Below are 24,454 nucleotides of genomic sequence, written 5' to 3'. Positions count from 1 at the left end.
ACATGATGAGCCTCACAAAAGACTGTAGGTCATGCAATCTCCCACACAAATGCCGCTGCCAGGCCAGGTGTGGAGAAGAGGAGACAAACAAACCACTTATGGATTTTGCAGAAGATTATTTCATTTAGACTATATTACACTATACTATATTACTATACAGCATAATTTGAAAGACAATCGTTTACTTTCAGAATGGCTGAGGTTCAGGGCCTACAGTAGGTCATCTACTAACTGAAAGGGTGGTAGTTAAATCCCTTGCTGATCCACTCTGCATGCCAAAGTACCCTTGGGTAAGATACTGATCCTCGAGTTGCTCGATGCATTTAAATGTGAATGTTAGACAGAAAGCGTTTAAACGTAGAACTAAAAAAACTCATATGAACGGGTGAATGAGACATGTGCTCTTAGTACCAGTGTTGAAAATCACTATACAAGAACCAGTCCACTTTCCTTCCCAATGAGATTTAAACTCCAGTTCAGTTTGAGTGGGAATTGCATATGCTGAGCACCACCTACTGGTTTCCTGATGTTATTGCAATGGCCAAGACAAAGTTACCCACAGGAACTAAAGCTGACATGACGTTAATGTGAATTGGCCCGATTCCAATCCAGCCCTGATTTGTACAGCCTTGAGCTCTATGGATAAAGATGATGTCAATTAGATATCCAGCTATCTTTCAGTTCCATTCAAGCCCTTAAAAAAACGCTCCCACTTGTCTTTATTTCATTTATGTTATTCTTTAACATCAACAAAAATATAAACTGTTCAAATATGTACAAAATCATGTATTGTTGTAACTGAATTTTAAGGCGGGAGAAGTTTCACATATCAATACGTGTCAATACATCACTCGCACTTCTAACTTTAGCTCTATAATCAGAACAATGGTTTGGCTTTTTATCCACTTACATACAGTGGCTGTTCTAGACTCTGTTGGGATCTCGGAAAAACCCACAGAGGGATGCGGTGGGTTCATCACTGTGTTCATCATCATTATGTTACAAATAATCTGACACCAACAGAAAGATTGCATGCTCAATCACATAACACAGGATGCTCTGTTAGCTAAGTCAAAGTCAGAGTAAAGAAAAGAAATAATGTTGTGCTACAGGAAGCTAATATTCAAGTGTCCCCAACATTTAAGGATAGACTATTTACCATTAGATTTAACTGTTATGTGCCTAACTCACTGATTTATTGCTTCTATTGCTTTCATTTCTCCTCTTTTCTCTTTTTTCTTCATCTTTCTTTTTATCTTGGTGTCATTGGATTTATATTTTTTACACAATCATACATGCCACTTGCACAAGCGGGGCTCTCTTTAGAAGGCCGGGTCTCTTATACTTTCACTGCAAACTTTGCACACTCTGCCGCTGCTGGAAAGTTAAAGTTTGTCAGTCTTCAGCGCCACACATTGGCATCACTAAGCAATTGATTGGTTCAGAAAGAAGTCTCTTCTCTTCTGAACACCTGTGTATCATAGTGAATCTGCATCAGGTGCAAGCAATCTGTCTGTTTCCTGTCAGTTGCTTTGGAACCGAGAACTTTGATTGGCTGTCAAGTGAAGATAAATTGGGTGCCTTGACTCTACCTGATACTGTGCTGCAGAAGGAGGGAAGCAGAGTTGTAGTTGTTTTGTGTTGGGCTAACGGACGCTAGATTGGGGCTTCTCAAGTTTATACCTGATATTATTTCTGCTTAAAGCAATGAGCTTTATATTTTGGTAATCTCAAATAATTATTTTCTTGAGATTTATGATTTTATTTGATGTGATCACAATAGTTTATTCAAATATGTTTGTGTTTTAGTGTGTTGCTGCCATGGGTACTTCTTGTTGGGGAGCTCCAAGCAAGTATGAAACGTAAGTCTCATGTGAAGCTAAAATTTGAGTTAAGTATGACAAACATAGTTATTCACTGTTAAATTTCTTCTCTTTTCAGCTTCCTATCTTGGCTTTGGAAATCTTGATGCCAGTAAGCAGGTCTCGGGTGACCAGCTTCATCAATTGCCACACTGGTTCCACCCGCTGCGCCTGGACCAGACCCAGCCTCAGCCTCGGAGCTCTCTGGCTCCTAGCTCTCAGCCCAAGGTCCAACCCCAGTCTCGCAGCTACCTCCCCCAGCCATTGCTGCAAGCTCATGGTTCTCAACCACAAGTCAAGCCTCTGTCACAGCCCCTGGTGCAGGCTCGCAGCTATCAATCTCAGCCACAGGTTCATAGTTACTGGGCTGAGACCTATCCCCAGCTGCAGATTCGTAGTCAAGGCCATCCTGAGATCCAGGGTCCCCCCCAGGTCCGTCCCCACACCCAGCCTCGGAGCTTTCAGAATCGTCCCCAAATCCAACCACAGCCTCGCAGGATTGAGGGCCACCCCAAGACCCAGATGCAGTCCCAGCCTCAGCCTCGTACCTTTCAGGGCCAACCCCAGACACAGACTCAGCTGCAGCCTCACAACTTTCAGGGTCATCCTCAGGTCCGTCCCCAGACCCAGCCTCGTAGCCATCAAGGCCATACTAAGACCCAGCTGCAGAGCCAGACCCAGCCACAGCCCAGGAGCTTTCAGGGCCGTCCCCAGAACCAGTTGCAACCTCACAGCTTTCATGGCTATTCCTACCAGCCGCAGCCTCGCATCTATCGTGGCTATCCCCAGGCTCAGCTGATGTCACAGCTTCAGCCTCGTAGCTTTCAGGGCCATCCCCACATACAGACCCAGCCACAGCCTCGCAGCTTTCAGGGTAGTTCCCAGGTCCAGATCCAGATCCAGCCTCGTAGCCATCAAGGCCATCCCAAGACCCAGCTACAGGGCCAGACCCAGCCACAGCCTCGCACCTTTCAGGGTAGTTCCCAGGTCCAGACCCAGCCTCGTAGCCATCAAGGCCATCCCAAGACCCAGCTACAGAGCCAGACCCAGCCACAGCCTCGCACCTTTCAGGGTAGTTCCCAGGTCCAGACCCAGCCTCGTAGCCATCAAGGCCATCCAAAGACCCAGCTACAGAGCCAGACCCAGCCACAGCCTCGCAGCAATCAGGGCCAGGCCCAGAACCAGCTACAACCCCGCAGAGGCCAGGCTCATACCCAGCCACAGCCTCGTAGCCATCAAGGCCATCTCCAGGTACAGACCCAGCCACAGTCTCGCAGCTTTCAGGGTCATGCCCAGACCCAGCCTCAGGTTCGTACCTTTCACGGCCAACCCCAGGTCCGTCCCCAGACCCAGCCTCGTAGCCATAAAGTCCATCCTGAGACCCAGCTGCCGACCCAGCCACAGCCTCGCAGCAATCAAGGCCATTCTCATGCCCAGCTGAAGTCCCAAATGCAGCCCAGCAGCTTTCAGGGCCATGCCCGTCCTCGGGCCCAAATCCAGACCCAGCTGCAGTCTCTCAGCTCTCAGCCTGAACGCTATCAGGCTGACTCACTGCCACAACCTCGTAGTTCTCCGGCTCAGCCCCAAGACCAGCTGCATGCTAGCAGTTCTCAGTCGCGGGGCCACCTAGAGCCTCGCAGTCATCATGCTCAGGCCAAGACAAAGCCTCATAGTTATCCAGCATATCCACATGCCCATTCTTACTATCAGACTCAAATCCCAATACAGGCACGCAGCTATCAAATGCATCCTTGGATGATGCGTTACCAGCACAGACCTCATCTTCTGCCTTGGGTCAGGGCAACTGGCACAAACCAGATTCTGCAAGCGGCTTAACCGAAGAGGTAAACTCCATAAAACTAGTTGGTGTTTACTTTGTCCTCTTTTCTCTTTCCCTTTAGAACCTGCATAAGCTCAACACCACTAATCATCTTTCTCATTCTAGGTCCAACATCAGAAGATGGCTCATTAACTGCATGGATACAATTAAACTGATCTTTAGGGGAAATGTAAATAAATCTTTCTAGATGAGTCTGTGTGTGGTCTAGCTTATTTATACTTTATAGTAATATCTCACAGTTGTGAGAGCAGGTGGTGCATGTTTCAAATATTTAGCTCAAACTGAAGCCATTCATGTGCAGCATCTACGGCAGGCAAAGAAGATCTGCTCTGAAAGCACAAGTGATGCGTAATGACCTGCTCTTCATTTTGCTGGTGACCCAGTTCAACTGGAATTTTTTTTTTTTTTTTTTTTTTTTTTTTTTTTTTTTTCAGCATCTAACTGAAAATGTATGAAACCTTGAATACTTTTTTGCACACCTTTTTATTTCCAGACTGCTGTTAACTTAAAAGAGAGAATCCAACTGATTCAGAGCAGTATTCAGTCTGGTTACTAGATGAAGTCAGATTTTTGATGTGCACCAGAGACAAACGAGTCTCAGGTGCAAATCTAAATTCACTGGGTAACTGCAAGGAAAAAACAGGCCTTCATGGAAAACTGCATGCAGTCTCACAATGCTTAACTCCCATGTTCCTTTTCAACAACCAGCGAAGCGACCAAATTCATCTCTTTATCAGTTAAGTATCCTCCAGGAGGTATGGATATAACATAGGTGGTAGAAATAAGACTGTTCATTATAAGCTATGAAAATGTGCATGTCTCTGATAATTCCCTTGACTGATGAAATGCTGTTTGTCCAAATCGTGGTTTTGGTGGATCTTGTTAAATTGGTTTGCGATGTGGAGACTGCAGGCCTGTGACTAATTCAATTTTGTTTGGCAATCCCTCCAAGTCCTTAGCAGAGGCATTCCATGTTTTTGAACTTCACAGCACATTTAATCTATCAACTGTTTCCTATCCAGCATACGTTGTTCCTACACGTCCATGCTTATGTTCTGCCATTAGGTGGCACCATCTGACATGAAACCTGAGACTGTCATGGACATGTTGGGACTAGAACATTTTAATAGTTTTTTTTTTTAACTATTAAACCAGCTTCCTTTAAATGGCAAAAGTCAGGAGATTCTTTAAGGAACTGCTTTCTAGAAAGTTGCTTTTAACTGAAATGACTTTACGCTGTCTCAGAAGTATAACTTGTGCTATAATGGTATATTAGAATGAGTTAAAATTCTTCTATATCTCCTGTTTAAAATGACAGCCACATTTTAAGGTTTTAAAGTAACAACAAAGTAACAAGTAATGACAGCTGCGGCTTAAAAGTTATATAATTTCCGGTCACACTAATGCTCAGACGTGTGTGTGTATATGTATATATATATATATATATATATATATATATATATATATATATATATACATATACACACACACGTCTGAGCATTAGTGTGACCGGCTGCATGCTAGCATTTAACAAGATCCACCAAAACCACGATTTGGACAAACAGCATTTCATCAGTCAAGGGAATTATCAGAGACATGCACATTTTCATAGCTTATAATGAACAGTCTTATTTCTACCACCTATGTTATATCCATACCTCCTGGAGGATACTTAACTGATAAAGAGATGAATTTGGTCGCTTCGCTGGTTGTTGAAATGTGTGTGTGTGTGTGTATATATATATATATATATATATATATAAGTAAATTAAAAGGTTAAAAAATACAGTTGAAAACTGACATTAAGCCACCAAAAAGCCAGCTGTGAATGCAGCTTGAGTCACTGCAGCAAAAGGTTGATCCTGCAAGAAAGGCCAGAGGGCTGAAGAGGCGAGCCTAGTGATTGTTTTGTCCTGGCTCACTCCAGCTGTGGCAGATGGCCCCGCCCCTCCCTGAGCCTGGTTCTGCTGAAGGTTTCTTCCTGTTAAAAGGGAGTTTTTCCTTCCCACTGTCACCAAGTGCTTGCTCATAGGGGGTTGTCTGAACATTGGTGTTATTCCTCTGTAGTATTTTTAATCTTGAGGTGCCCGTTGCTGGGATTTGGTGCTATATAAATAAAACTTAACTGCATTGAATAAAGACCGCCAGTCTCCAGAGGGGTTTCTGTGTCAATAGTCACTACAAGCACAACTGGTTATGTTAGTGTTAAACAGTGTTGGGAAGGTTACTTTTAAAATGTATTCCACTACAGATTACAGAATACATGTTCCAAAACGAATTCTGTAACGTATTCCGTTACGTTACTCAATGAGAGTAACATATTCTGAATACTTTGGATTACTTAATATATTATCATGCTGTTTACAACTACATGAATGTACTATTGCTGTGATTTATTACTGTTACTGAAGGTCCGCGGCTCCGAACCGTAGTAAAGGCTAATACGGTGGGTTCTGTGTCGGGCTAGTAGCCGAAAACTAGCTTTACTTTGTTGTCTGGGTCAACTTTGCTAGCAGAGACAGAGAGAGGCTTTGAAAGGCTGCTCCAACGGAACTTATTGTTTTTGGAGGAAAACACGAACACGGTGTACAGTCGAGTCTTAATAGCTTACTTACAACTGGGATCGTCAGGCACTCTTTTTAGCTGCAGTGGTTATTATTATATTTACATGCTTCCAGCTCCCGTTTTTGCTCGATGACAGCTCCTACTTTTCCTTTTTCTCCCTCCCTCGCTCACAGACACATAACGGGTATGGCAGTCCATTCTCCCTGCAGCACGGACTACACTGCCCATGATGCTACATTCTTTAGAGCTATGCCTGTAGCATTCTGCCTGTTAGCTTAGCACAACAACAACAACAGGCGCTCTCTCACCCAGGAAACACAGAGAGAGAGAGCGTCACCATGTAACCATGACAACCGTAACGCTGCCGCCTGGAACAACAGAACGTAGCTGTCAAACAAAACCCAAACAGGCCTGACCCGCCACAATATGAAACAGGGAAGTACCGCCGTGTAATCCATTTATTTCAACAAAGTAACTGTATTCTAAATACCACCTTTTTAAACTGTAACTGTAACGGAATACAGTTACTCATATTTTGTATTTTAAATACGTAACGGCGGTACATGTATTCCCTTACTCCCCAACACTGGTGTTAAATCATGCAATTTACATGCTACACTATGAAGTCCAGTGTCCAAAGAACTCCCCGAACATCTGCGCAGTTAATTGTATTTGGTCTAGTTTAGGCCATTTGTCACCAGATCCTATCATTTAACAGCATAATATATTTAGTAAGCCAATCTTCTTTAGTTGATTTCTTATTAATTTTTTTTGTTTAATTTTTGTATATTTGTTTTTTTTAATTAGCTTCTTTACATGCAATATTGCATTGACTCTGAGTCTAGTCATTTCATTGCATTCCATTAATTTCAAACACAGATCTTTAGACAACCATTCTGTGAATCAAACTGGTTGGCATAGTGACCACTAAGTATTTAATTATAAAATAACTCAAACAATAAATGCAAAGCTACCAGAATGTGTCGTGTCCTTTATGGCAATTTTGAAATAAGATTGTGGCTTTGATATTGTTCAAAGTGTTTCACAACAAAGTCCCACAACACCTGTGAATCATGATGAATCTGGTCCAGGTGCAATCAATCCACCTGTTTCCAGTCAATCAGACGGAGGGCAAGAACTTTGACTGGCTGTCAAAAGAAGATAAATTATGTGCACTGGACCGCTCCCAGCACTGCACCACTGAAGGAGGAAAGCAGATTTTTTGTTTTTTTGGGTCCAGCTGCCTTTCTGCATGCATTTAGGTCACGTCACTGATTGAAGCTATGAAACTATTATGGTACTATTTTTGTGCCCCCATATAATGGCTATGTCCATTTGAAGGGACACAGGGTTACTTAAACCTGTATTCTTTTCTAGTGCGGTGCTGCCGTGGCTACTCTGTGTGGGGGAGCTTCAAGCAAATGTAAAATGTAAGACTACAGCATGTTGACTCAAACTACAGCTTAAGTAGAAAATGACAAAAGAACTATTTCACTTGTGGTGTTGATCTGAAATTTTCTGTTTTCAGCTTGGTATCCTGACTCTGTAACTGCGCATGTGGTAAAACCTCAGCAGGCCTCAGGTTACCAGTCCAACCTTCAGCTCCAGCTTCCCAACTACCGGCCCTGGTCGCATTTCCAGATTCCTAATTACCAGTCCTGGTTGCGTTCTGAGGTTCCCACCTATAAGCCTTGGTCAAATTATCAGATGCCCAGCTATAAGCCTTGGTCCCATTACCAGATTCCCAACTATAAGCCTTGGTCCCATTACCAGATTCCCAACTATAAGCCTTGGTCACATTACCAGATTCCCAACTACAAGCCTAGGTCACAACACCGGGTTCCCAACTACCAGGCTCCGTTGCCGTCCCAGGTTTCCAGGTATCAGGTTTGGCCTCGGTCCCTGGTTCCTGCCCAGGATCAGGCCTTCCAAAGCAGTACTCTGCCTCAAAGTCAAGGCACACAGAAAAAGCCTCAGACTTGGAGGCAAGTACAGAATTCCCAGCACAAGCTTCCGACACGTACCCAGAGGCAGGGCTCTCAGCGCAGACTTCAGATTGAGACCCACAAGCAGGGCTCCCAGGATATCCTTCAGACTCAGCCTCAAAGCAGAACGCGGCCTTATCCTAGGGGCAGGGCTTTTCCCATAGACAACCATCAAGCTTGGAAATAGGCTTAATTAGAACACATGAGGATGCTCAAGGTAAGAATGGCATTTACTTTCTAATCTACTGTTGTGCTTTTAACATAAGATCGAGACCCTAAATTATCTTTCTCATTTCAGATATGTCAGAAAATGCATCTTTAACTACTTGGACCCAATTAAAATGATCTTTGTAAAAATAGTAATAAACTTCTATTTCTTGCTGTGAAGCAAATCTCTATAGTTCAGTCCTGGAATTGAGAACTTATGTACATGCTGTATTGAAGTCTTGTCTCAGAGGCCAAACTGCTGATGTACTTTACAAGCTTGCACCTACTACAGACACATGTATCTGCTCAAATGGGATGACTGTCTTGACTCCATACAGTGAAGGAAGATGGAGAGTGTGGTATTGGGTGGGGTTGCTCTATGTTGGGACGGAGCACTGCCTAGCATATTTTAGGTTCATTTCCCCCTTTTTTAGATGAGGGTTTTTGTAACAGAGTAAAACTGTTGGGTTTGGCTGGTTTAAAGGGTGACCCACCACCAAAAAGAGTAAATGAGTCTCTTCCAAAGGCCCCTGAAGCGGTTTTGTTCTCACATGTTGGCCAACAACCTAAAAGGTTGGCTCTTTTGTCACCCACATGTCGATTCCTAGAAGTATTTAGAGTTTTGCAACAAAGCGAGCAAACCTACGATGGTGCTTGATCATGAATAGTCTAACCTTTGTGCTTCCCTGACTTCTAATTAAAATCAAGAGTGGAACAAAAATCAGCTTAGTGATATTTTTCTGCAGAGTTTTAAAGTTTCTCTGAACAAGCCATTTACCACCTGAAATATTGAAATATCTGCCTTGCATCAATCAATGAAATTTAAGTCAATGCATTCCTTGTGATGCATTTAACACGACGTTTGGGTATTGTGGCTTTCCCCTGCCACTTGACAAAATGGATAAGTCTGCCCCGCAACTGTCCTGCAAGGTTTTAAAAAGGTGTTTGTTTTGTTGTCATTTCTCAGATTTTGGGTATTTAAAGGAGACCTGTTATTCTTCCCAACTCTAAATTGTTTCGGACTGGTGTGGCTCTTTAGCTTATCCTCTTCTTGAAACAAGCTAAACTAGGAGAGGGTAGAACACAGAAAATACATGAATGGAGAAACTCGAGTTCTCACAGACGATTACGAGTGAAACTCTGCTTGGGTTTAATTTTCAACTAGTTCAATGGTGACAGTCTAGTCGCCAGTCAACGGACAACTGTTTGAGCCCCAATGTCAGTGGGTGGCCCCTGAAGACTAACCACAAGAGTACCATAGTAGAGACCTGACCTCTCTAAGTGGAGCCCACCTCCCTCCTTGTAAGCAGTATTTATGATTTTGTTCAAGCAAACCCAATTTCAAGGCCAAGAGAAGAAATAAAAGCAAGACATGAAGTGGAGCATATAATTAAATATAATCCTAAATGCAGCTAATTTGGCGTTAAATATGGGGAAGAGACAACTGAATAACATCAACACTATTTTATTTACTTTGATCTTTAACATTAGCTTGCAGTCAAGCAAGCAGCTGTGGTAGAAGCAGTGAAGCAACATGCAAGAAAAATGTGGCTCTGAAACATCTTGTAGTTGTAAACTTGACTCACTTGCAGTCAAAAGCATTAAAGACCAAAAGTAAAACCTCTAAAGTGTATCCACTGCTGTAGATTCTGCAGTAAAAACCTGCCCGTTTGAAAAATTGAAAATTCAGGTGGCTAAGGAAGTTTTCAACTTAATGTGCATCTCCAGAGGAACTTTGGCTCTTGTATCCCCGTTTTGGCAGATTGTTTCCTTTTCCTGTTGTGCTGTAAGTGGAGAATGACTAGATCACAAATGAGCCTCATCCAAAACCTCTGAGATGAGTTTGTGTCCAATGGATTTGTCAGTATGCTGGAGAAGATCATGTGACATAAGGATCATGGCAGCAATGTATGCGAACAGGATAAATATTATGGTGGATTATTTAAGATGATTATGAAAAAACACGTTTTTATATGTAACGTGAATAAAAGTGCAAAACTGTAAATGCTGTGTGTCCTTGTGTAAAATGCTATTCGAGTTGGCTCGTTGGTATCTGGTGTACTGCTGTGTCCTTTCAAACATCTTATTTTATTCTGGACTTGGTTTTAATTTATACGCAGAATGACTGAGTCTCAGATCAGAATGCAGAAGTTTCATTATTCAAGTCTGAATTGTTTGTATTTTGCTTTGTTCAGAAACTTTGTCCAGTAACAATTGAGCTGAAAGAAAAGCTATTAACCTCTCAGGGAAGAGTCGGGGCCGACTGAGGCAGAACAATAAGGAGAGATCAGCTGGAAGAACTGAGCGTATGAACGTATCTGGCGATTACATTCCGATGGGCCATCATGGCAGGATGGAGTCTCGGCTCTTACTGAGGTGCGTGTAAGCCTAGGTTGCACAAATGAGTCTTAAAGGGAGAATGACAGAGGGCATAGATTTAAACCACGCAAAGTGGAGGCTTATTGGCTCAGAGAAGGTGGGCAGGAAGATGATTGGAGCAGAGCACTGATGTTAGTATTGAGACGGACAGCGTGCGAAAGAGGTAAGGAAAAGAAAAGAGAGGCAGATGAATGAACAGATTTTCCTTACTGAACTTATACTTCATATCTTTAAAGAACTAACGCCATTAACTGAAACATCCACTCCACGGGGCGTTTGAGTGACTGCCTTTAGGAAGTGTTCATATCTCTTTCATCCTAATTCCTGCTGATATGCTTAAAGGCAGTTGATATGTTGTTTATCTTGAATTTATGTTTAGATTCTCTGAATATTCCTGTACATGAGGTTGAAGGAGTTTTGTGTTTATTATATTTTCAGATTTTGTTCCCCTTATTATTAATACTGAGCTTTACGTTACCTCTGATGATCAGTTTCCTTCCAGCCTCCTCCCTCCTGCATTGCTTCTGTATGTTTCAGTGTGTGTTCATGTCTTTGTGTTGAGTAGTTATTTTTTGGGTTATTTCCTGTTTTACTTTGACGGTGAACTACATTGAGTTTTACTTCCCTTTGATGACTGTCTTGATGACTGCATCTCGTTCCTTTAGCCGATTCTGCTCCCCCTCGTGTATAAGTGGTCTGGTCTTCCCCTCCGTCTTTGTCACAGGGCTTTCTGTGCTTCCTTCTGTGTACACCTGCTGTTTGGGATTTCTGTTTGCTCTCATTTTGGACTTTGTATTAGACGCTGCATCCCAAATAAAAAGACTGACGCTGTAAATGCTGACCGTCTCAGCCCTGATAACCAAAAGTCCCCAGGTACCAACCAGAACCTCAGCATCTGTAGCTAGGATTAGTCTACAACATGCCAACCAATTTTCCACGAATGCGTTTTTGCAACAAAGGCCGCAGTGACTTCTTTAAAAGCCTCGACCCTCCTGCAGACCCGTGTGCTGGGCCCAGACTGAAAAGGGCCAAGCATAAGGATTCAGAGGGGAGATTTCAGAGAACATGATTGTAGCTTATAGTGCAAAGTTGATGCTTTGTTGTGATAACATTGTGATTTTCACTCTTTTAGAATGAGTGACTCGTTTCAGCTGTGCAACTGTGGATGATATCTTGGAGATTAATTAAATCTTATAGTTGAAGAGTAACAAAAATGAATTTTGTTCTACTTTGGTGTGTGTGGATGATTCAAAGGCGAAATTCAAAAACGCACGAGCTTTAATGCACCTGAAACTGACTCCAGATGTAAGTGATTCAGAGCGCACTCATCTTATTTGTTAAACTAACTGAATGATAACTGAAAAGATGCCAGTCAGTGATTTCATACTGGGTGCTTTGGCAGAATGCCTCCATCCACAGCTCAGCAAATGCTTTGAACTGCATTTAGAAGCCTCACTTATAACAAAGACAGCCTAATGCTCTGCACATCCTCACTTGTTTCAGTCTTTTTCTTTGTCACGGCGGGGTGCGCCGATAAGTTTACAGGACCCAGAAGCAGACACTGAAAGGCGGAGTTGCTGGCTGAACAGAAGACGATCCTTTATTTGGATGTTGGCACATGAAAAAGCATAAAGCTAGGAAAACTAAGAACACTCAGAAAACTAAAGGATTAAGAAACTCAGTGAAAACGAACACTATGAACACTGCGTAAACTATGACGAAACACTATGGGGATGCAAACAGACGACCTGACAACGAAACACAGAAAACAGAGGACTTAAATACACACATGAGGTGATCGGGGAAGTCGAGACACATGAGGAAACAGCTGACAAGGATGAACATAACAATGCACAGGAAATGTAAATTCAAACACAATGCCATGAAAACTGGACTTTCAAAATAAAACAGGAAACATAAGACGCAGACATGACAACCTGAACTTGACAACGTACGATACAGACATGAAACACATGAAGGGCAAGGGAGACTTAACAGGGGTGGAAGACACAAGGGGAACCTAATAACAAAGAACTGGAACAACCTGGGCATGATAAAAAATGAACTTAGAAAACCTGAAGGGCTTAAACATAAACTAAAACTCAAAACGCTGGGTCAAAAGACCAGGATCGTGACATTCTTGCTAATTTGATTTTGACCACTTGATGAATACTCAGTCCTCCCAGTGATTCCTGGTGATGCCTTTACTGAAGCGCCTTGAGGCGACTTTTGTTGTGATTTGGCGCTATATAAATAAAATTGAATTGAATTGAATCTACAGTTTTGCAGATGCAGTGTGGTGTAATATGTTGAGTGTTTTTCATCTGAGTGTTGTTCTAAAATTTACCTAATTTTAAAACCTGCTAAAGACCAAATCATCTCCTGATACCTTAGAGCTGAAAGATTGCGTACTTTCTTTTTACAGTGACTGTATGTATTTGTAGAGGTGCTGTAGTTATGAATGCCTATCAGCCACACTTCTGTTTTACTATAAGGCTCAGCCTTTTCAACAAGCTATGCAGTTCAACGAATGTGTTGCAGGGCTTCAATTTCCTCTACCATTAACACAATCTCATGTTTGCCTAAATAGGGGATTTTTTTTTTCTTTTCTTTGGTCCATTGTTCTTCTAAACACTCAAATGCATCAGGGGAAATCTCAAGGCTTGTTCCATACTGCAAATGGGATTCTTAGAAATCGCTTAAGAATGTTTTGATGAAGGAGAGCCATTGATTCATGTTTCTGTAGAGCCGTCAGCCTCTCAAAGTTTTCAGTAACACTTTATAATAAGGCCCCTGACCAAGGGTGTAATTCCCCTATAATGTATTTTATTTTAGATTACAATGCAATTGTGTTTACCTACTAATACCTAAAGGCCGGTACACTAGAATAGCAGGTAACAAGTCAGGTTAGGAAACAAAGAAATTATATTGTAAGGTAATTTTAAAGAAAAAGAAAAGAAAAAACCATCTTAGATCATACCATATTATTGAGTAGAAATAAATCTTGCCTTTTTTTTACATCTGCATTTATATTCATTATGTTAATGAGCGTAATGGATGTTCAAAATTATGCTGTATTTGAAATTACTTACTGTATAATTTGTTTCTCCTCTTCTGTAAAATACCTCAAATTGTGCAATATTTAAAATGACTTCTGCACTGCCAAAAATGACGTACGCATCAATTAAAATACTTACAGATTTCTTTAATTACTTTACTGAAATATCTAATTATTCTTTGTTTGTTGTAAAAACTTTACTCGTTAACCCCTTATTTTAGCGTACGTGCCCTTAAGTATTAGTAGGTAAACATAATTACTTTGTGATTTTAAATACAATACAATGAAGTTTAATTAAATTACAGGAATTACGTGTTTAATCGCAGCCATATCATAAAGTGTTGCCAAGTTTTCTTTTGGCATCACTTAATACTGTGCTGTTTTTTCCCTTCTTTTTGTCACTGAAGCAGGAAACTAGGATTTGGCCATGGCAAGCTGAATTCAACATTTCAAATGTGGTGTAAAGTGTTATGAACCACAGGAGGACAATTGTATGCTCGAGCTGATAGCCCAGATTCCTACTTTGCCTGTGACATGTGAACGCAGCACAAGTGCCGCCCCGCTCTACCGGATTTCAGCCGGTAGGCACTCGTTTTCTGCCAGTGACAGTCATCCCTTTAAACCCTGAGGACCTCCTGGATTGTCCACCTGCCCGACATCTGTCCCTTTCCTCACCGCGCGGCGCGATGAAGCGAAAACTGAGCGACATTTAGGAGCAGTCTAAATGACTTCTGTGCAACAGGCAACTGGGCTGCAAACTCACTGACGGCTGGTCGGAGGAACTGTTGCACAAAATCCCGCTGCGATGTCTCTGCTGTGCGTTAGAGGTATGCTCTCACTTCACAGCTACAGGTTATCGTTTCAACAGGAGAACTCGTGGATCTGCTCGTGTGAGGGTTTCATAAACGGGCGAAGTTCTCACAGAAAAGATTTTATATATAAAAACACAAAAACTTAGATGAAAGAAGAAAGGAAGGCAGAATATTTGAGGGCAATACTGTAACATTATTCTGAAACTATCCAGTTGTGAAGATACAGAGCATAACATAAACTTTAAGTGTTTCCCTGAAAGGTGAATTTAAACCTCATTTGCCTCCAGTGACGTTTAGTGTAACACTCAGGCTGGATGCTGACTTTAAAAAAGGAAAATCACAGTTAAGTGAGAGCGTTTGGTCATTATCGATGGATATGTGTGCATTAATGTTTTGTTGCTATTTTATGGTCCGATATTGCGAGTCTCTGAAAAGTTACGCTTTGGTTAAATCAAGCCATCTAGTAATCAGTGCTCAATGCCAATGCTCACCAAAGAGCACTCTCAGTTTTCAGCTGTTAAAGTATTAGCTTTGTGTCTAAATGAGGATTGATTTATTTAGTGATTTATTTATTTTTTCTGAATGAAAAAATGCTCACAAAATGATTAAAGTTTGTTTTCTTCCTGTTATAGTAACATATGCTTGATTATGATAGAAGGTCTTCTGGCCCTGATTTTTACCCATTTCGTTGGCATATTTTTATGATTATTGTTTGTTTTGTTTTTTTTAGCTTTTCATTATTATTCTTGAGCTTTAATTTGGATTACCATTTATCTGAGTTTCTATGATTATTTTAGCATTCCAAGTCCTGTTTAGAATTATCATTATAGGTCAAGTAGTCTTTGAGTTCTATTATATTTGGTCCTTTGTGTTTTTGATGATCGTAGCCTCCACCGTGTTTCTTGGTGTTCAGTTGAGTGTCAGCGGCTTGTCACTGTGTCCAGTTAACTACTTCCTGTTTGATTTTGTCAGTCTCTTTTCTTCACCTTAGTTTTACTACAGGTGCCTCATGTCTCAGTAGTTTGAGTTCAGCTGTGTCTTCTTACCTTTATGTTTCCATTTTCCCTGTGCATATTTAAATCCTCGGCTACAGCGCAAACAAGGCTGGAACACGTGTCTCCATGCCGTTTTCAGACTTTATTTGTGATCTGGAGCTACATCAGCTGCGGTAAAAGCTCGGTTTTCTGATTCTTTCAGGTGGATTCTTAGCAGCCTACATTTGGGTCACTTATACTCTTAAATAACATGAACCCGAAAACTGTCAATACTTCATATTAAAATAGTTTAAAACTGGATTCATAACATAATAACATAACTTAGGACTGTATACTCTCACCTGACCGTTAACACTGCACATCCTCAATAGATTAAGAGGAAGAAAATAGATTAATCAGTGGCTATTTCTTTGTAATTTGCTGTGGCAAGAACACATTTTATGTATTTGGTGACATTTGGTACTTTAAGGTCTTTATCCTTAAGCTGACTAGGGCTGCCACGGTTAGTCGACTAGTCACGATTACGTCGACTATCAAAATCGTCGACGACTAATTTAATAGTCGACACGTTGTTTGAAGCTTTGTAAGATCACAAAAGACACAGGAATAAGTAGTAGGATTTAAGAGTGTAATAACGGACTGAAACAGAAGATGGCAGCACTGCATGTACAAGGATGCCAGCTGCCGTTAAACCCCGAAGAAGAAGAAGAAGTAGCTCTGTCCCAGAATTCATAGCGCAGCCCAGCTCAGTTTCCAACAATGGCGGCAGCTAGTTAGTTTTAATATTACTCTTATTATTCTTTCTGGGTCACAAAATAAACGTTTAACATGTTTTCAGGTGAGAATGTAGCTGTGTAAACCTCAAATATCTGCTCAGTTTATCAAGACACCACATATTTTCAAAAGCGCTCCGACGTTTTCGGAGACGTCTGTTAGCCACTAGCTCGATAGCTAGCCGGGGGCTAGTCTACAGAAGCGTAGAGCTGCCACCCAGGCAAAAGAAAAATACAAGTGTATCACGTTATAACGTGAAAAGTTTATTGTTCTAACAAGATACTTTTCCTGTTTGTACAATATACTATCATGTTTGTACAATATACTTTTCACGTTTGAACAACATAATATCACGTTATTACAATATACATAATTATCACGTTCGTACAATATATTTATATTGTACGAACGTGATAATTATATTGTACGAACGTGATATTTATATTGTACGAACGTGATAATTATATTGTACGAACGTGATATTTATATTGTACGAACGTGATAATTATATTGTACGAACATGATAATTATATTGTACGAACGTGATAATTATATTGTACGAACGTGATAATTATGTATATTGTAATAACGTGATATTATGTTGTTCAAACGTGAAAAGTATATTGTACAAACATGATAGTATATTGTACAAACAGGAAAAGTATCTTGTTAGAACAATAAACTTCACGTTATAACGTGATACACTTGTATTTTTCTTTTGCCTGGGTGGCAGCTCTACGCTTCCGTACTAGGCTCACTAGAGCCGTGAGAACACCAGACTCCGGCAAATCGTTTTCAAACCCACCGCCGTCTTTCACTACTCAGGTTAAACATGATATATAAGTCACTTGGATAACTTAAAAATGTTATTGTTTGGCTTTTGTTTTTTAGTATTTTATTTGTTCCTGAGTAAATCGGTTTGGCTGAGATTAAAGAGATGCTTGAGAATATCCTCCAGTGTCCTGTTATATTTTAGATAGCAAGGAGCAGACAGCTGAGTTTATTAAACTCCACCAAAACAATCTGCACATTTCATTAAAATTTAATAAACTATATTCTTGTCTTTATTTTTAGTTAGCACATACCTTAAACACTTCAAGCTGTAAGCTAATGATAGTTATATAAGAGCAGATGCTGCTGGTGCAATAAGCAGTACGTTTTACGTCCAATGGATGATGATCTGATTAGTCGACTAATCGCAAAAATAATCGGTGACTAGTCGACTATCAAAATAATCATTTGTGGCAGCCCTAAAGCTGACTGACCCCTTTAAGGTAGCAGGTTACAGATCTCTGCAGGGACATTATAAATAAAATGTGCACTTCCTTCTTCGTCGTTCAGCGTTCTCTTTCCACGTGAACTGCCCCCTGAGTTGCCCTGAAGCAAGTCACTTGATCTGCAGTTGTTCAACTAAAGCTGATGAGCGATGTGAGATTTTAATGTCTAAGTAAAAGAATAAGAAATGATTTTTTTAATTTTTGTTGAAAACCTGCATGTGTATCAGGTCTGACAAAGTTTGATTCATTAAAGGTTAAAAAGCCGGCGCTTCCCCTCACCGCCAGTTTATTAACATTTTTGGCTCCTTTCCAGATCACAAATTGCTCTTCTCTCGCAGACATGCTGATTGATTTTTCACACCATCAAACTATTGTCTGGCTATCTCCAGCTCTCAGCCCCTGGTGTATTGTTTCTCACTGATCATTTCTGACCATTTCTCATCTTTGGGTGTGAGCGCTGCCTGAGGATGAAAGGCCACCACCACCTCCACCCAACTCCTATTACAGAGTGATGAGATGCGGGTGAGGCTGGAGATGGAGCGAGTGAAGCACACCTGGGTCGCAGTGGGCTCAGACAAGTGGAATTATAAAATAATCTAATTTTGTTTCATAGCTTGCCCTGGGATTGAGAAAGGGTGCTTCATGCTCACATAAAAGTTGTTACTTGTTCAGGTTAGCATGAAGCCTGCACTCAGCTTTTTAAGCTTTGCTGTTTCACTCAGAAGGACAGAAATATGGATTCAAATCAGTCATGACATTGTCCCACAACATCTTGACATATACGCCAGAAATGTTCACCACATCATCTTTATAAAGTGCAGATGTGTGAGTGCTTGCAACTTGTTTCTGCTGCCCAGATGAGGCCATAAATACAATAAATATCAGTTATTGCAGGTCTGACTTAGGATGGACTCAAACACTCATCATCACTGAAGTAAATGCATCTTATAAATATGAGTGGATGTGTGATTCTCAACGTTTCTCCCAAGCGAATCTACATAATATGTCATCCGACTGTCCTTTAAACAGTATTTCTTTTCCTTTTTTAAAAAATCTGAAATATTTCATCATCTGACTTTTACAGACACATCAAATCTTTAATAAATAATATATTTTTAGATGGCAGACTAGAATAGTTTAATAGTAAACAACAACACTGTCAGAAAGAGGAAGTAAACCACAGTTTTCCATGTGAAAAGCTAATGTTTTGTTAACTTGTTCAGCCCATCATTGTTTCTTTGCAGATTCAGTGCTTTATAATGTCACCTGAATTCTTCCTGAGATAATCTCCCTTTCTTTTCTTTATAACGCTAATAATAGACTTGGAGCTCTACCTAGTATCTCCTTGCATATGCAGACAGTAAGGTGAGAAACATGAGCTACAAGCAAATAAGGAGAAATAACCTCACAGGAACGAGCAGTGAACAAAAACAAACAGTCTATAGTATTAAGATTCACGCTGTCAAAGAGCAGTCCTTGGACGTGCATGACCCCACCTCCTGTAATGTGTGCTCTTTACTCTGCTTTTAGGTAATTTCTGCATAAAAGTCAATTTAGCTGCTTTTTTTTAAAATTTTTTTCCTGTTTCTATGGTTTAAAAACGTCTTGGTGTAGTTTAAAGTGATTATATTGGACTAAAAAAAAGAGCCTTTCTTGGCGTACAACGTCAGACGCTGACAACACCAGCAGATAACAGATTAACCAACTGTGTTCTTATGATGTCATCAGGCTGTTCAGGGACAAGAGATGTATCTGTGTGATGAGCTGGGAAATGCTCTCTCTGCCTGTGGTAAATGTGTTCTTTGGCAGTTTTCTTGTCTATGATGTACCTGACATGCTATCAGAGAAGCCGGTCTTTCCATCTCTTAAAGGAAGTGCCTGATATAAAACCTGACGAGTGGCATTCTTCTTGGAACCTGTGATACTTTTCAGAGGCTCATTTCCTCATTCCTGGTTGTGTTGAGCGCCCTCAGTACCTGCATGGTGGCCTGCAGATCTCTGCAGGAAGTGAACGGCTGCAGAAACGAAAGCAGGATGGGAGGACGCAGCTTCTGACAGCTCAGTCTGTACCCACTCCTAGCTATTTCTGGATAGCAATTATCAGTGGAATAAATGCATACACTGATGGCATTGCATAATTTGCTCAGTGTTGAGTAAGGTTACTGTGAAGAAATTGCATTAGATGAAATTATCCGGCAGTAATAGAAGATAAATACGTGCAGGTCGACTGTCAGGCATTTGGAGATAGCAGCGTGGCACAGAAACTGGAGCTTGTGCTGATTTTATTTATGTTTTTTTTATTGGCCTGGTTTGGATTCATGCATTCAAGGTGATAACTAAAACCATTTTGTAGGCCATCAGATGCAAAAGGTGAGGGCAGACCAGGTCAGCCAGTACACCGGCACACACTGTAGTGGAATCACAGGGATGCAAGCAAAGCTTCAGCGGCCAATCTGTGGAGGCGGGGGTGGGGATAGAGGGGAAATAATCCCGATGCCATCTGCTGCTTTTCCTATCCTGCGTGGTTATGCTTGTATACGTGTGTGTATGTTGGACTGCAACTCACATGGGCCAGTGGACTTCACTTCCTCCTTCTCTTTCCCTCCCCGTCGTGATAAGGCTATTTCCTGCTACGAGCATTGGCTCAATCTAACAGTTTCTCTTTACACTTAATCTTTGCTACTGGCCACTTGTCTCAACTCAGGCCGAGGAGTGCTCAAAGAAGTAGACTCCAAGACGATTGTGACATGAAATGCAGAGAAAATACAGACACAAAACTGCGTTCACCTGATTTTTGTGCTCTTTGCAGAAATTGGTGCTGTCTCAGCACTTTTTCTTCTCTTTTTCTTACAAAGGCGGGAGTTTTGATAGTGATTGGTGATTCTTATTGCAGTATAAGCATCAGTTGGCACATTTGGGAGTAATGACAAATATGTGTAAACCAGCATCCATCCATTTTTTTGCACTTATCTGAAACAGAATTGGATCAGTATTAGGCTAAACGTTCCTAACATCACTGTTTTCCAGTTACTCCTGGAAAATCCCGAGATGCTCCCAGGTTGATGAAATATATATTTAATTTCTCCAAAGAGTTCTGGTCTACGCTCTGAATCTCCCAGCTGAAAACAGTGAAGGTGCAAGGAGTAGAGATGGTGAGAGTACATGAGTTTAAATACCTCGGCTCAACCATCCAAAGCAATGGGCAGTGCACAAGAGATGAGAAAGAGAGTGCAGGCAGGATGGAGTGGGTGGAGATGAGTGTCGGGGTGATTTGTGACAGAATGGTAGCAGTGACACCTGCTATGGTTTATTATTTGGAAACCGTGGAGCTGACAAAAGGCAGGAGGGCAAGCTGGAGGTGGCAGAGCTGAAGATGCTTTTCATTGGGAGTGACCAGAAAGGATAAGATTAGACATGAGTACATCAGAGGGACAGCTCAGGTCAAGCTCTTTGGCAACAAAGTTACAGGAAAAGAGGGAAAGGGATGTATTGAAGGAAGCTGTGCAGAGGATGCTAGGGATGGAAGTACATGATCCACTGTGGAGGCCCCTAAAGAGAAAAGCAAACAAGAAGAGGACAAAGAGGATTTAACAGTTCATGTGCACTGCTCATATTTTACATAGGTGATCGTAAAAGTTGTAATATTTCAATTAGGGCGCAGCGTTGTGGTGCGGTGGTTAGCACCACCGTTTCACAGCAGGTGGGTCCTGGGCTGTATGTGTGGAGTGTTCTCCTGTGGCTTTCCTCTCACAGTCCAGAGACTGCTGGTGGCAATGGTGACTCTGAATTGGGTGTAGATGTGATTGTCTGTCTTTCTGTGCTCAGCCATGTGATGGCCTCTTCCCTCGGTGACATCTGGGACGGGATCGCTGTAAACCTAAGATAGACAAAGTGGGAAAAAATCAACATATGAAGCTTTACGACTCCTGGATTCTGTATTCTCTTTGCGCTCATCACAGTGAGCACAAAGGTTAGATACTGATAAAACTGATTTAATGTCATTGTTTTTATTGATTCTTATCATTTAATTTAATTTAATAATTCAATTTTCTTGAATAAAAAAAAAAAAATAGACCTGCAGAGGTTTGAAGGGTCAAACCTCTGCAGGTTTTATTATATGAAGGTCTGATCACTGTGCAAAAACTGATCAGGAAAAAGGGTTGGATGTAACCCAGGTATGCAGACGTCCATAAGTTTCATTTTCTTAGAAATGCAGGTCCTAAAAAACACGGAGGATCTAAAACTGGTTTTAATCCTGGTTTGTAAACGAGGTTTGTGAGTTTTGATTTGTTTTAGACCCCAGATATTGATCGATCGGGACTCTAATTTGTGTTTGTGATGAATACGTGTTGACACACAGTGAACAGATGAAGACAAGCACTCAGGTAATGGTGCGACTGTCTGTGGTAATGTCATGGTCCATAAAGCCCTCGTTCCATGATCCACTCATACTGGATCACTCGTGGACTTTCAGTAGCGTCTCTCTAATTGGCTCATTATCGTGGAGCGGTAGGGAGACGGTCTCTTTTCATTTGCGTTTATGCAGGATAATATGTGGTATACATGCTAATGTAAACACAATGAGGCTCTGGCATTGAAACAGATCATTAAATGAAGGAATGTGTATGCTCACAACACTAAACTCTACACAGAATATATATATTACAGCTTTATCTTGCAATATAAAGTGTCTTTAGATACAGTTCAGAGAAATTATGTTAATCCATAAGCTGAATTTGAAGCGTTTGCACACAAACATACAGCCGTATATGCTGCTAGCATGAAGCCCGAGCGTAAGCAGAAGCTTATACATGAGTAAATTGATCAAACATACTTCAGTCAGAGGATACTGACCAACCCATGCTGGATCCACAATAGTTGTATTTATTAGGTCGGCCTGGCGAGGTCCACGGGGGCTGTACATTAATGGAAGTGAGAGGGTGTTAATGACATGGCCAAAAGGTTTGCAACCTGTACGCTCTCAAACCCACCACGAGCTGAAGGACTGGAGCTAAAAATAGAGGCACAGTCTGGCCCCTCGTAATGACACTGCTATAGTCTATGCCTGTCTGGCTGCTGAGCATGTCAGGTCTGCTGCTCCTGTTCAACACATTTTATTAAGTGTTTCTACACCTGAGTGATTGTGTGGTAATGTTATATTTCAAAGTAAAAGAATATCATATATTTTATGTGCAACTTTTCTTTAGATGAAAAGCACATCATTGTAAAAGGGGGCCATCTTTTATTTTTAATGAAATAAACCCCCAAAGTTTGCCAAATATAAATAAATATGCTCAAGTTTCATGAGGGGTGCAGATGTCCTGCAGGTTGTCACAAACTGACACCAGCTGGCAGAAAGAAGCAATCAACTTGTGTAGACTTTCAGATATAATTTAGGGTGTTTAAATATTACATTTGACTATTTAGGAATTGCAGCCATGTTTTCCCAGCCTGATGAACAGTTTGTGTCCAGCTGTGATCTGCTTTTTTCTCTTTTTTAAAATGAATTCATGACAAATTAAAGAAATAAAGATGTAGAGCTGATTCCAGGCAGTTTGGTTTAAGAGGTGTCCAAAGGGTGTGCTAACCTGGACTTGTAATGCTGACGTTAGAACTTGGTGATGATGTGGCTCCTGATAAAAGTAGCTTAATCCAATGATTACACTGGTTAGGTGTTGCTTCACAAGACAGAGGTAAAGTGGCCCAAAAACCTCTAAGATCTCCATAAGATCACCAAATTTTCTGAGACTGTCGCCTGACCTTTGACCCAATCAAGCATGTCTTTCACTCACTGATGACAAAACTGAGGGAAGAACGATTCGTGAATGTTCGGGCACAGATTAGAGGTCGTGGATCCTGTCCAGGGCTCTCCTCTACACGGCCAGCTTCCAGAGAGTTAAAGTCGTGACGCTCCAGAGGCTCAAAAGTGTCTTTATTTCCCCACCGAGACGCCGTTTCCAACCCTGAGCTTCAAAGCTGCACTTTCATTGTCACTTCAAAGAGCTCAAACCTGAGACACCAGAGCAGATTGTAAGTGGTCACAGTCAGAGCTGCAGTCCAACAAAGAGAAGAATGTCATCGGTGTACAGAGGAGATGACAGAAAATCATTTTAGCTTTCAGAGTTTGTCAGATGTTGTTTTTTTTCTCTCCCATGTCAGGCTAGAAGTTCAGTCTTGGATAGTTGTTTTGGATATCGGTTACAAATTCACTGTTCATGTAATTCATAGATGTTGTACTCCTGGTGAGAGCAACGTAACAAACATTTAGGCCTTACTTTCAAAATGTATTTTGATGAATTTTACATGTGATACGGAGAATAAACGTAACACTTAAGTGAATGATGCATATCTGTAAGTTAAATATAGTGAAGCCCATAATTTGACTCAGTTTCTGTAGTTTTGCCTCTGCACACAACCACAGTTTCAGCTTTACTCAAAAAAATGTGTGAGCGGTTTAGAAATTAAACCCATTTTTATACACATAACTTCTTTTTTTTTTTCCCTCTTTATTTATAAAGTTTTGCACATGTAATTTGACATATCAGGCCCAATACAGCAAGTACCAACCGATATAAAGACATATATCAAAACAAATTAGGCCATTAAGATTCGGATGATAACAATAAAACAGAAAAAAGAAAGAGAAAAAAGGAAGAACAAACAAACAAACAAACAAACAAAATAATAATAATTTTTAAAA

At 41.0% G+C, this 24,454-nt stretch overlaps 3 protein-coding genes across 15 annotated transcripts in view; all 3 read left to right on the top strand.

Annotated features, from left to right (window-relative positions):
* Window positions 1–1,584: 1,584 nt before the first annotated feature.
* Window positions 1,585–3,893, top strand: LOC146506174 (uncharacterized). Of its 6 annotated transcripts, none has more exons than XM_085178916.1 (5): window positions 1,585–1,724; window positions 1,810–1,862; window positions 1,942–2,294; window positions 2,463–3,706; window positions 3,808–3,893. In XM_085178916.1, the coding sequence occupies exons 1-4, from the start codon at window positions 1,708–1,710 to the stop codon at window positions 3,696–3,698; spliced, it is 1,659 nt and encodes a 552-aa protein (XP_085035042.1). In that variant the 5' UTR covers window positions 1,585–1,707; the 3' UTR covers window positions 3,699–3,706; window positions 3,808–3,893. The 6 variants fall into 6 exon arrangements, with proteins under 6 accessions (XP_085035042.1, XP_085035043.1, XP_085035040.1 ...); XM_085178917.1 differs by having other exon boundaries at window positions 1,942–2,747; window positions 2,946–3,706; XM_085178914.1 differs by having other exon boundaries at window positions 1,942–2,747; window positions 2,856–3,706.
* Window positions 3,894–7,426: 3,533 nt separating this feature from the next.
* Window positions 7,427–8,619, top strand: LOC146506173 (uncharacterized). Its single transcript, XM_085178997.1, has 4 exons — window positions 7,427–7,564; window positions 7,645–7,697; window positions 7,796–8,469; window positions 8,551–8,619. The coding sequence occupies exons 1-3, from the start codon at window positions 7,551–7,553 to the stop codon at window positions 8,437–8,439; spliced, it is 711 nt and encodes a 236-aa protein (XP_085035123.1). The 5' UTR covers window positions 7,427–7,550; the 3' UTR covers window positions 8,440–8,469; window positions 8,551–8,619.
* Window positions 8,620–14,443: 5,824 nt separating this feature from the next.
* The window catches only part of unc13ba (unc-13 homolog Ba (C. elegans)), a 207,586-nt gene continuing 197,575 nt past the window's right edge, over window positions 14,444–24,454 (top strand). For 6 of the 8 annotated variants that reach the window (XM_085179929.1, XM_085179932.1, XM_085179931.1 and 3 more), the window contains exon 1: window positions 14,444–14,723. In XM_085179929.1, coding sequence (XP_085036055.1) covers window positions 14,702–14,723 — 22 coding nt within the window. In that variant the 5' untranslated portion in view covers window positions 14,444–14,701. The remainder of the gene's footprint in view (window positions 14,724–24,454) is intronic. The other 2 variants (XM_085179933.1, XM_085179934.1) reach the window with 2 other exon arrangements.

The sequence above is a fragment of the Neolamprologus multifasciatus genome, chromosome 12, assembly GCF_963576455.1.
Source record: "Neolamprologus multifasciatus chromosome 12, fNeoMul1.2, whole genome shotgun sequence".
Taxonomy (NCBI): Eukaryota; Metazoa; Chordata; class Actinopteri; order Cichliformes; family Cichlidae; genus Neolamprologus; species Neolamprologus multifasciatus.
The sequence above is the reverse complement of the archived record's forward strand: the minus strand, read 5'-3'. Positions and strand labels throughout refer to the sequence as shown.

Coding starts and splice junctions, on each gene's coding strand:
- LOC146506173 (XM_085178997.1), top strand. Junction 7,698..7,795: donor GCTTCAAGCAAATGTAAAAT/GTAAGACTACAG, acceptor TTCTGTTTTCAG/CTTGGTATCCTGACTCTGTA.
- LOC146506174 (XM_085178911.1), top strand. Junction 1,863..1,941: donor GCTCCAAGCAAGTATGAAAC/GTAAGTCTCATG, acceptor TTCTCTTTTCAG/CTTCCTATCTTGGCTTTGGA.